This window comes from Rutilus rutilus, assembly GCF_951802725.1.
Source record: "Rutilus rutilus genome assembly, chromosome: 1".
NCBI lineage: Eukaryota > Metazoa > Chordata > Actinopteri > Cypriniformes > Leuciscidae > Rutilus > Rutilus rutilus.
In genome coordinates this window covers 59,281,756-59,294,106 of record NC_140209.1, presented here as the reverse complement: position 1 = coordinate 59,294,106, position 12,351 = coordinate 59,281,756, and the positions used below count along the sequence as shown (strand labels likewise).

The 12,351-nt window shown below is 39.3% G+C and overlaps 1 protein-coding gene across 4 annotated transcripts in view; it reads right to left on the bottom strand.

Moving 5' to 3' along the window:
- Positions 1–1,064: 1,064 nt before the first annotated feature.
- recql5 (RecQ helicase-like 5) overlaps positions 1,065–12,351 on the bottom strand; it is a 30,284-nt gene continuing 18,997 nt past the window's right edge. The window contains exons 8-19 of one of the 4 annotated variants that reach the window (XM_084415669.1): positions 10,623–10,847; positions 10,439–10,532; positions 8,907–8,943; positions 8,727–8,785; positions 7,316–7,389; positions 7,044–7,137; positions 6,827–6,955; positions 4,874–5,394; positions 2,847–2,889; positions 1,896–2,117; positions 1,739–1,811; positions 1,065–1,654 (exon numbers count right to left, since the gene is read on the bottom strand). In XM_084415669.1, coding sequence (XP_084271795.1) covers positions 1,554–1,654; positions 1,739–1,811; positions 1,896–2,117; positions 2,847–2,889; positions 4,874–5,394; positions 6,827–6,955; positions 7,044–7,137; positions 7,316–7,389; positions 8,727–8,785; positions 8,907–8,943; positions 10,439–10,532; positions 10,623–10,847 — 1,672 coding nt within the window. In that variant the 3' untranslated portion in view covers positions 1,065–1,553. Of the gene's footprint in view, positions 1,655–1,738; positions 1,812–1,895; positions 2,136–2,846; positions 2,890–4,827; positions 5,395–6,826; positions 6,956–7,043; positions 7,138–7,315; positions 7,390–8,726; positions 8,786–8,906; positions 8,944–10,438; positions 10,533–10,622; positions 10,848–12,351 lie in introns of those variants that run through there. The other 3 variants (XR_014628101.1, XM_084415668.1, XM_084415670.1) reach the window with 3 other exon arrangements.

The window sequence follows — 12,351 nt, the reverse complement described above, 5'->3', positions numbered from 1 at the left end:
AATCCTTCTTCATAGTAGGCCTAGGTATCGTAATTTCTCCTCTTCCACTGAGAGAAACTAGCAAACACAATAATCCGTTTGTCCAGAATTCTGAGGGCTGTTTTCACTCTGAAGAGGGATAATTAGGGGTCTCCATTCAGCAGTGACTGTGGGCTCAGTCGAGCGTTAAACTCGTTTATTGCGAGCAGTTTCCCGCAGAGAGGAAGACAATGACATGATTAAGGTGTAATTTTAGAGGTGCCTAATAATAGCACGAAGCCAGATTTAATGAAAAGGTACTTTTTCTTATGTGCAGCAAACTGAAGACAAGTGTGAGATGAGAGATCTAGGCGACCCATAACGCAGCATAAATGTGACAGCTAGAGCACAACAGTATCCTAACTCCCAGTAAAATTCCCATTCAGTTTCTCTATTAAGTAATTGATTTTCAGTAACAAACACTTCAAGACAGACCTCTGAGGTTAAGCGATGATTTATCCTTCTGTAGAAGTCAGTGTGTGAACTTCACCTTTGCAAAAGTGTTTAAAAAGCCGAATTCCCAGTGAAGAACTACAATACCCATAATCCTGAAGCGAGATCCACCAATCAGAAAACGGCGTTACTAGACTGCATTAGTGGCACTTTCACAGTGGCGTTGATTCCATAAGTGTTTTTTCCCATAGAGATCTTTTTGTAATTCTTCATTATAAGCCAAATGAACCAAACCAACCAGCATTGCGAATGACAACCGAATTTCAGAGTGATGTAAAATATCAAACTATTTACTTAAAGTTGCTGATTAGATCTATAAATCAATATATTTTAAGTTTATTGCCAATTGCATTTATATCCAAACGTTTTGCAGCACCTTGCAGGCTCTTCTGGTACGATTTGCTCACCGCAATTCTTGATTGGTGGAATTTTCTGTACAGCATCATGGGAAATGTAGTTTTTCACCATTAATTCAGCTGTTAATTAAAAGCATGTTGAAATAATGGGAACAAATGGTTTCAACAAAAGCATAAACCATCATTTAAGAACCATGTGATGGTCATTCCCAATGCTAATGAGCAGTTCATGCACTCATAAAAGATGACAATGACAAATGACATAAATATACACTAATGTATACACTATATACTATAGTATATATAGTATACTATTCTTTTGAAATCTTGAAAATAAATGAGAAAAATATATACGCAACTCGAGGTTTACCGCTCTATTGAAGACACACAAACTTCCCAATTATGCCATAAATTATTCAGCATGAAGTACTTCTCCATTTTCCATCTGTGCACTTTTAATGGAGTTTTCAATACAGTTCGCACTCCTTTGAGTGCATTATAAGCAACTAATGCTACATTACAGTTATTGCGGTCTGTTGCTCGTTCAGATTTCCAACATGAAAAAGCGCTTTTCATCAGTTCATATTCATGTGCAATGTATGCTTAGGCCCTCGCGATACACCTGAGATATACAGCAGCAGCTGCTAAACATGCGGCATCTCGGACATGAAAGGGATTGGAGGATCTCCAGGGGTTTGGATTAAGGGATAATAAAGATGGAGATCGCTATCTGTCCTGGACTTTCAAGTGTCTCCAGTCTGCCTCGCTCTCACAGCGCTGAACCCTGCTGAAGAAACCCTTGATGAGGCTCTTCGCTCCCGTCTTCACTGTGGGGAAAAATGAGATGTCATAAAGCGCTAATTCAGCACTTGAAAAATGTTGGATTTTTATGAGGTTAGGGATGGTCTCACCTTGGCCTCGATTTACAGTTTTTCCCTCAGTGAGAAGATGGGAGAGGAAACGTGCAAAGGATTTGAACAAATCCTGTCGGGGAAAAGGTGCAAAACTGAAGCTTTCATTCTAATATCTTACTTTGTACGTGTTTTACATTTGAATGGAAATGATCACCTTGGTTGCGAATTTGCCCTTTTTGTAGAACGGATCCAGGCATCGGACCACGATATCAGCGGCCTCCTTCAGTGTCACGGGCTTTTGTGAAATCGCAGCCGCATCTCCGTTCATTGTGCCAAACTGCGTCTCCTGCACCACCGGGTCAAAGGTCACTCTCTTGCTGTCCTTCATCACGCGGTTGCGTTTCGCAGGAGGAGATGCCGCTCTCTCCTCACGTGACTGAGGAAAAGAAACAGACTACTGACATGACAATCAGCTCTCTATAAAGCTCTTGTTAAAGGGGTCATATACTATTTTTTTAATCATACATTGTTTCCCTAAGGTCAATGTTTCTCATAATTTTACGGAAGCCCTGAACCGTAAACGTATACATTTCTAAAAAAAAAAAATCTGTAAAAAAAAAATACATTTAAATTACGAGAATAACGTCGTAGCATTTCAAAAATAAAGTCTAAATATTTCAAGAATAAAGTCTAAATATTTTGAGAATAAAGTTGAAATATTTTGAGAATATAGCTGAAATGTTTCGAGAATAAAGTCTAAATATTTCGAGAATAAAGTCGTAATATTTTGAGAATTATGAGAAGTGAAAAAAAAGTTTTATGTTTATAGTTATTGTTATGTATTGTTTAGATCCATATCCGAGGCAGTTTGACTTCACGAGCACTTTTTTTTTTTTTTTTTAGAAGAAAAAAATAATTCTACGGAAGACTATATTTTCGTAATTTTTACTTTATTCTCCAAATATTACCATTTTATTTTCAAAATATTATGACTAATCTTGAAATATTTCAACTTTAATCTCAAAATATTTCGACTTTATTCTCGTAATTTTAGTGGGGGGGGGGGGGGGGGGGGCTGGAATTACGGATTTTCTTTTTTTTACGTTGCGGTTCAGGGCTTCCGTATATTATGGTTCCTTTGATGAAGAATAAATTGTGATATTACTTGTTTTGGCGATTTTTGTTGGCCGTCAGACTTCAGATTCCCTCTGTTTGGACAAAGAAACAGCGGTTCAGAACACATTGAGAACATTTAAGGCATTTCCTCCATGATGACTGAGGGTGTGTTCACACTAGTTCAGTTCACTTGATCCGGACAGAAAACAAAGAAACCGCTACATTTGGTTCTGGTTCGCTTAGCGCTCATCATTTTTAACACCGAACCTACAAAACAAAAACAAGGCCTTGTCCACTCCACACTAATACATTTTCATTTGAAAACGCATCTTTTTCCCTTCTTTTTGGCCTTCCGTCCACACTGAGACGGCGTTTTTAGCAACAAAAACTAAGCTTTCTGAAAACGCTCTCCAAAGTAGATACATTTAAAAACGTTGTTTTCACGTTGTTGTGTGGACTGTGAAAACGGAGGCATTTGAAAAACGAAGACGCAAGTTTAGTCATGTGACGCATATTGAACCCATAGATATTCATCTTTATAAACTGGTTTGTTACAGTCCTTGATTCTGATTGGTCAATAGCTGTGTTTTATACACACAGACTTTTTGGGACTTTAGCTTATTCACCGTATCCCCCAGAGTTAGATAAGTCCATACATACCCATTTCATATTCCTCCTTTATGTGTACAGATGTGACGTAATGACGCAAAGACATGCTCAAATTTCCCGCGAAAATCCACCAGTACCACTGGAATTAAAAACATTATTACCAGCTAACCATTTTGAATCGAGCTAAGACAAGCAGATAGTTCTGAACACTGGCTGGTTATGTACTTGCTCAAAAATGTATTCTGGATAATTTTCAACCCAAAAAAGTTACGGACTGCAGCTTTAATAAAATTATCCTGCCAGAAGAATTGTGTGATAACTTTACGTCTGTCTGTTCCGTCTGTATCATCTCAGTGAACTTTTATGAGGGATTACATGCATGCACAGTCGGGTAAATTTAGCGTTTTCCAACGTTCGAGTGTGATTGAGAAACTTTTGGAAAACGCTAGTGTGGACGGAGAGTGTTTTGAAATGAAACCTCTACCTGGATTAATGTAGAAGTAGCCTGATTTTGCCAAACTGAACGTACGGAACATCCAAAACAATGCTTTTCTGGGCTAAACGCGCTCGTTGTATATGCGTACATACAGTATGATAGTATTTTTACCAGCTGAGAACTTGTGAAGAGCTTCGTTTGGAAGCGGACTCAGACCCATCTTTTCTGTGGTCTCGGTCCGCTTCTTCAGATGGCCACTTATTCAAATGAACCGCACTAACAGAGCAATTGCACAAGGATTCATTTTAAAGGAGTGGTATAATGCCCTTTTCACAAGATGAAAAAATAAGTCTTTGATGTCCCCAGAGAGTGTATGTAAAGTTTTAGCTCAAAATACCCCACAGATATTTTTATATAGCATGTTAAAATGGTCACTTTTTGAGGGTGAGCAAAAACGCACCGTTTTTGTGTTTGTCTCTGCAAATGAGCTACTGCTCCCAGCACAGGGGGCGGAGCTTCAAGAGCTTGTATGTTATCAGCTCCTATTACCTTACATACGCGCACACTGAAAATTAAAAAAACTTTTATTTTCAAACCGCCGTCAGAAAGACAACATTTCTGAATGGTTAGTTGATGAATTTATGTAGCTTATGTGTAGTTATCTTCTTGTCAATGATTAGCATACTCTGTCTTGATAATCTATAAATCGTGTTCCGGGGGCGGGGTTTATGTAAATTTTAGGGCTCGAGATGTCACTAACCCGGAAGGAATGTCGTGTAGTCTCTACCAGCCGTTTGTTGTAATCCTTAAAATGCAATTTCTGTAAAAGCAAATATCTCCCTTTGCTTTGAACTTTGAGGGTCGTAACTTTGCAGATGTTGTTTATGCTCAAACAGCAACATTAAACACTAAATAAAGTTAAAAAAGTGAAATCATAATCAACCACCCCTTTAAATTGAACCAAATCCGCCAAGTGTGAACACACCCTAGATATCAACAGCTCTGAGAGAGAGGGTCTTCTCCCATCATACCGGTCCACTACCGTCTCATCCTCTTCTACAGAGGGACTTGCGTGTGCAGCAGCAGCGTCATTCTCTGAAATGCTTTCTACACCCATGGAGGTGTTATTCATCGTTATGAAGTCAGTCAGATCTGGTGATGGCGAGTGATGGGGAGATCTTTCCTCCTCAGGCTCTGATTTAACACTTCCTCCTTTCATCTGAGGCGCGTCTACTTGCTTTTTTCCGAAATACTGTGATATACTGCGCATGTCTTTGGCTGATTCTGCTAGTTTCTGCTGCTTCTTAGAGAGTTTTTTGCTTGGGCTGCTCAGGGAGGAAGTGGTGCTGGTTTTGGCTTTGATGGGGGACAAGCCGGCGGGTGTTGTTTTAGAGCTTTTCATCTCCTGTGTTTTTCCGGTTTCCTCCTCCTCTTCCTCACACGGACGCTCGTCCGTGCCGAGCGTCTCCTTCTGAGAGTTCAGAAGATCTCCAGCTGTCTGGAAGAGGCTGGACGAGCCACGAAATCCAGCGCCCACACGCTTCCTCTTCAGCTGGAATGTGAAGGACAAGAGGAGTACTATTTCAGCGGGTTTCTATGGATAAACTTCAATTTCTATTCTTACTTTTTAAGGTCAATCTGAATCCCAGGAAACAAAAACAAAGTCCCGCCCCACTATTATTTCAAACTGAATAACCTGTTTTAGTTGTAATGATATGCTATCACGGAAGATAAATGTGACCCTGGATCACAAAACCGACAGGTATATTTGTGGCAATAACCAACAATACATTGTATGGGTCCAAATTATCGATTTTTCTTTCATGCCAAAAATTATTGCATTTTTTTGAGTGAATTGAGTGCATTGTGAATGCAGCATAATCGTGAACATAAATGGACAACTTTAAAGGTGATTTTCTCAATGTTTAGATCCTTCAGATTTCAGATTTGTAGTTTTATCTCGGCCATAGATAGATAGATAGATAGATAGATAGATAGATAGATAGATAGATAGATAGATAGATAGACAGACAGACAGACAGACAGACAGACAGACAGACAGACAGACAGACGATAGATAGATAGATCGATAGAACGATAGATAGAACGATAGAACGATAGATAGATAGATAGATAGATAGATAGATAGATAGATAGATAGATAGATAGATAGATAGACAGACGATAGATAGATAGAACGATAGATAGAACGATAGATAGAACGATAGATAGAACGATAGATAGATAGAACGATAGATAGATAGATAGATAGATAGATAGATAGATAGATAGATAGATAGATAGATAGATAGATAGATAGATAGATAGATAGATAGATAGATAGATAGATAGATAGATAGACAGAGTTGTATGTTTAACATGATTTTTTTTTTATGTTAAGCAATTGTTAATAAATGAAAATAAAAATAATCTGGTAGTTTGAAGTTTAGGCCTGCTTTCAATTATACAGTAATGTTGAATGGCTATAATAACTTTATCACTTTAATCGGTATCAGTGATACTGGCCTTCATTCTTAGTACTTAGTAAAAAGATGTCATTAAACATATTGTTACGGTTCTGTTCTGTTCTGTTCTCTTTTAGGTAACACTTTATTTTACAATGTACTTACCATAGTAATAACAGTAAATTATGCATGATTACATAATTACTATAATACCTTAACCAAACCTTAGTCCTACCCTAATCCTTTAGTAAGTACATGTTGTTAATTAATATTACTCAGTACTTAAATATATAATTACACTGTAACAATGACATCTTAAAATAAAGTGTAACCATCTTTTATTTGAAATTCTGTTCCGTTTCCTTTAGTTCCTGTTTCCCCGCTGTGTTTAGTTTCGTTTGGTTACCGTTTATCCCCAGCTGTGACTCTCAGTGTATTTATACTCCCCGATACACCCTAATATATACACACTTTTAAATATGCATGTGCATCTGTAAGGACAAACTGTGACTGTCTCACTGAGTAGACTTGAGAAGCTGAAGTGAAGCCGTCCAGATGTTGAGTCTGAGATGATGAAGAGCAGGTCGCAGTGGCTTCAGCAGATTCACACCGTTTCTCCTCAGCTGCACTTTTCTTCATCTCTGACACCTGGAGAGGGTTTTACATGTGTGAACTCCTACTGTTACTGATAAAGGCTGCACATATGATGAGCTGAAGATGAACGATTAGCACTCACTCTCTTGAGGACCGCTGCCTTGTACAGGTTTGCTGATTTACTGGCCTTGAATATCTCATGCTCTATTTCGACAGCCTGATCAAGAGCCTCGAAGCTACACCAGGAGAAAACAGTCCAGATCACAGAAATTATAATAAATATCACACATGATGGTATTAAATATATTATTGTGTTTATAAACACACAAAAAAAACCAACAATAGGTAAAAAATGAATTGCTGCATCTCAGGAGTATATTACAAAAGACAGTGATGGTGAATTCGTGACGTTACCTGTGTGAAAGCTCTGCTGCCCCCCTGTGGCTGGACACACACTCCTGCAGCAGAGACAGGCAGTGCTCTCTGCTCTAAAACACACACACACATCAAGGTTTGAGACACAGTCTGGGCCTCCAGTGCACATGTGTGCCAGTAGAGGGCAGCATTACTCATCTCTCACCGTCTGGGAAACTCATGATGGTAAACCACAGATTTACACACATTTATCTTGACACAGTGTTTAAAAATGTTTAAAAATTAAAAAATGTAGCACACAAGCAATAAAACAAGAGCAATACATGACTGATATTAGTGGTTGACCGATATAGATTTCCCAATGCCGGATGATGATACTAATTTCTGATGCTGTATATAAGACAGTTTAGAGATGTCACATGTACACATAATTACTGAACCACTGACATATATTTCCATCATCATAACTTATGTATCTGTGAATAGGTGATCAGATGATTTGAAAATCAAAACTTATTTACATTAGTTAACATCGACTAACAATGAACTATTGTTATTCTTCTACAGCACTAAGTGTAATAAATGTTGTTTGTTAGTTTATGCATTAACATCTATCTACCGCTATCTATCTATCTATCTATCTATCTATCTATCTATCTATCTATCTATCTATCTATCTGTATGTCTGTCTGTCTGTCTGTCTGTCTGTCTGTCTGTCTATCGTCTGTCTATATCCATCTATCATCCATCCATCTATAGTCTGTATATCTCTCTATCCATCCATCTCTCTCTATCTCTCTATCCATCTATCCATCCATCCATCTATCTCTCTCTCTATCCATCTATCTATCTATCTCTTTATCCATCTCTCTATCCATCCATCCATCCATCCCTCTATCCATCTCTCTATCTCTCCATCCATCCATCCGTCCGTCCGTCCGTCCGTCCGTCTGTCTGTCTGTCCGTCTGTCTGTCTATCTATCTATCTATCTATCTATCTATCTATCTATCTATCTATCTATCGTCTGTCTATATCCATCTATCATCCATCCATCTATAGTCTGTATATCTCTCTATCCATCCATCTCTCTCTATCTCTCTATCCATCTATCCATCCATCCATCTATCTCTCTCTCTATCCATCTATCTATCCATCTCTCTATCTCTCCATCCATCCATCCATCCATCCATCCATCCATCTATCTATCTATCTCTCCATCCATCCATCTCTCTATCTCTCCATCCATCCATCCATCTCTCCATCCATCCATCCATCCATCCATCCATCCATCCATCTTTGTCTTGTCTGTCTGTCTATCTTTTATCTATCTGTCTGTATATCTATTCTCTCTCTCTCTCTCTCTCTCTCCCTCTCCCTCTCCCTCTCCCTCTCCCTCTCCCTCTAAGTTTAAAATATAGGCTGTGATGATTTTTTTTTTTTTGTAAATACCTTCACCGTGAGTCTGGGTATCCTCTGACTAGCAGCATCCTTCAACACGCAATCATCATCTGAGAAAACACCAACAACATGATGCTTTACACTGACACACTGTCACATTTATTGAATAATAATAATAATAAAAAAAATCCTCAAAATGTCCTTAGCATATGTACCAACTCAAGCACTGACCTGGTGGAACAAACGTCTCCTTAGCCACATCTGAACCCTATAAACACGCAAACAAAAGAGAAGTTGATGACATGATCAAACCTCTTTATTTTCCTCACAATTACTATAGTTTCCACCTTAACACCAAAGTTACTGTTAATACTGTAAAATCATAGTAAATGACTACATTTTTATAGAAATATGAGTGGTGCTTGCCTGTGCAAAACCCACTGCCTATGATTCTGTAATATGACAAAGAACTTGTAAATGATTTCATGTTCTCCAAAGGAGAAATGCCTTCAGTACAGCTGCAGATTGCTCAACTTTATGGGAGAGGCCTCAAACACACAGCTGGAAAACAGATGTGGAGAGAGAGAGAGACAGAGAGAGAGAGAGAGAGAGACAGAGAGAGAGACAGAGATAGAGAGAGTGGGGGAGGGGGGATGTTCTGGCACAGACTCAGACTGAGCGGGTGAAGCGAAGCAAGACTGTGGTTAAGCTGTTTCCTATGACAATGTATCACTGTACTTGCGTGACATTAAATGTGAGCACATTTACAGTAATTGTCATTACTGTAGGGCAAAAAATGCCATTCTTTAATGTGAAAAATACATAATTTAAAGGATAGTTTCCATACATCGGGCCCTATCATACACCCGGTGCAATGCAGCGCCAGGCGCGACCCAAGTGTTTTTGGCTAGTTTCAGCCCGACGCAGTTATCATTTTCACATCCTGTGCCACGTTGTTTAAAAAGCAAATGCATTTGCGCCCATTTGTGCGCTCATGGGCTGCTGGTCTGAAAATGAGGTGTGTTCTGGCGCATTGTTGGACCGTTGCTATTTTGAGGGCAACTGAAATAGACTGAGCCATTGACCAACTGAAACCTGGTCTAAAGTCAATGGTGCATTATTTTATTTTGTTACTTAAAGAGCGCATTAGTAATATGCGCCTATAGACGGGTCCACAACGCTTATTACACTATTAATTAATATTTCATTAAGAGAATAGTGACAACCCTTTTAGACCATGCGCCGGGCACACCGACCATTTTTCCCGCCGTTAAACTAGCAAAAGTGGATTTGGACACCCTAAGTGACCATGGCCTTAGATCGTAAAAATAGAGCCCATCATGTTGGTACTCTACTCCACTGCCATTTTTATAACATTTATTTGAATTGATTTCTGAAGGATCATGTGACACTGAAGACTGCAGTAATGATGCTGAAAATTCAGCTTTGATCACCGGAATCAATTACATTATACAATATATTCACATTGAAAACAGTTATATTAATCTAATAAGATTCCAGCGACAAGCTTTTTTGTCAAACGCTGAAACCAATAACGCTGCACGACGACACAAACTATAACAACCAATGGAGTTTGTACTGTTATTACTTCTATGAAAATCTCTTCCAACTCTTGTGAAACTTGTTATACTGTATAATATTCAATGTTTTTCAATCTTCCACATGTTGGATAATGACTTGTGATTTTTTTGGGGTGAAATGTGAAATTTTGCAAGTAGTGTTTCTGCTGGCCGTGTGTTCACCTTTCTCAGGTTCATCTGCTTCTTGAAGAGGTTTCCGAACTCTTTCTTTCTCTTTTCTGAGTCATCTTCCTCATCGCCCCATTCCTCATCACATCTGAACACACACACACACACAGAGAACCACTCTCAGTCTCCACAGAATAACTACCCAGGCTCGTACTGCTGCTTAAGTAGGTCAGCTGACCTCTCAAACCCGTAACCCTTCCTGCCTCCGGCGTAGAGTTCGGGATCGAAGCCGAACGGTCCCCTGGGCACGCTCTGGGCCGGGCCGGTGCTGGTGCTGGTGCTGAGGGCGGCTGCTCTCGCCAGCTGAGCGCGCACCAGTTTGGGGTCACGGCAGAAGTCACACGACCCGGCGCAGTTGGGCTTCTGATTGCCAAAAAACTGTGAGATGGTGGCGTGTCTGCACCTGGAAATCAAGAATGATGGAACGATTAAAAGGAACCAAACAATGTATGTCATTATTATCCTAATTTTGGGGATTTTTTTCTGAATTAAAATGAAATTTTACTCTCTGCCAGTAGATGGCGCTTATGGAGCAGCAGAAATTTGATAGTACTGTGCACATCACAGTTTTTTGAGACAGACAAACAGAAATACAAAGGGATAATGTACATTCATCCGGTTGTTATCTCAGAATAAAAAGCGACAGTGTGATCAGGACCCCGACACGATTATACTGCTTACTTATCCGGTTACTTGCCACATGAGTAAATAATTAGACACAAAATATTGATTCAAAATATTTTATTAGCTCTTTAAACGTAAAGCTTCCGCAAAGAGAGCAGTTGCTAGCGACATTTAAGGGATACGGTATAGTCATACCACTTATTACACAGCATTTCGCCACATAAATAATTATAGGTTGATTTGGTGTGAAACTGAAATCGTTCCTGTTCGTTTTTCATAATCCAACCATGTACAAAACAAAGTAACAAAATGGCAGCATCTGTGTTTGTATGAAACGAGAGAGAGCGAGTCCACGATACTGGATGACATAATTAAATAATTGTGCACAAAATATTGATTTGACTGAGTTAATATTTTATTAGCTCACCAAACGCAAAACTTGCACTAAGAAAAAACGTTCCTAGCAGGCGTATGGCACTGATGACTGTAGTATCCCGGATGAGCCTGCGTTATCTGTTTTCAGCGGTTGTTATTGGGGAATAACTTACCACTGGATGGCGCTATTGACCAATCACAATCAAGTATTCCACAGAGCCGTCTAATAACAAACAATATTTTACACTACGGTTGATGCGCTGGGCAGCCATTTTGGATTCTGAAGTTGGGGTTGTTGCGGTTCCCCGAGTTTCCCAGTCGCAACTCTGACTAAAAGTTGCTAAAAGCATTCCAGTTAAAAGTACCTACTGGGAACTAGGAATGTCCTACTTCCGAGGACAAACAGAACACACTATAAGCAATCGCTTGGCATAAATGTGCCATAATCATTGACTGCGAACTGCTCTGAAATGCATCACTACAATGGACATTTCTTGCCCACAAAATTTCACCAAAATTTCACTAATAGGACCTTAAATGGGACCTTAAAAGCCAACAGGCTCCTTCTGACTGACTGAAAGTGTTCAGTTCAGTATTACTTTAGAAAAACCAGTGCTATTATATCTTACTCCATATTCGTTTGTTTTATCTTTGTACTGCCAGTTTCGTTTTCTCTTCATATTTCTCTTGCCTCCTAAAGGACTACAGGCAACTGAACTGTCAACTGTTGGACATACTCAATCAGTCCGACTAGCAAAAAATAGGGTCAAGCCGCCAAATTTTGGCCTGGCCGTCGCTCAACGACTTTGACCAACCATCGGCTTACCTTATCAGGGCCTTTAGACAAAACACCCATGTTCGTCATTGGCTTTGTTTACATCTTAAGTTGCAGATTTAACTTAAGCGTA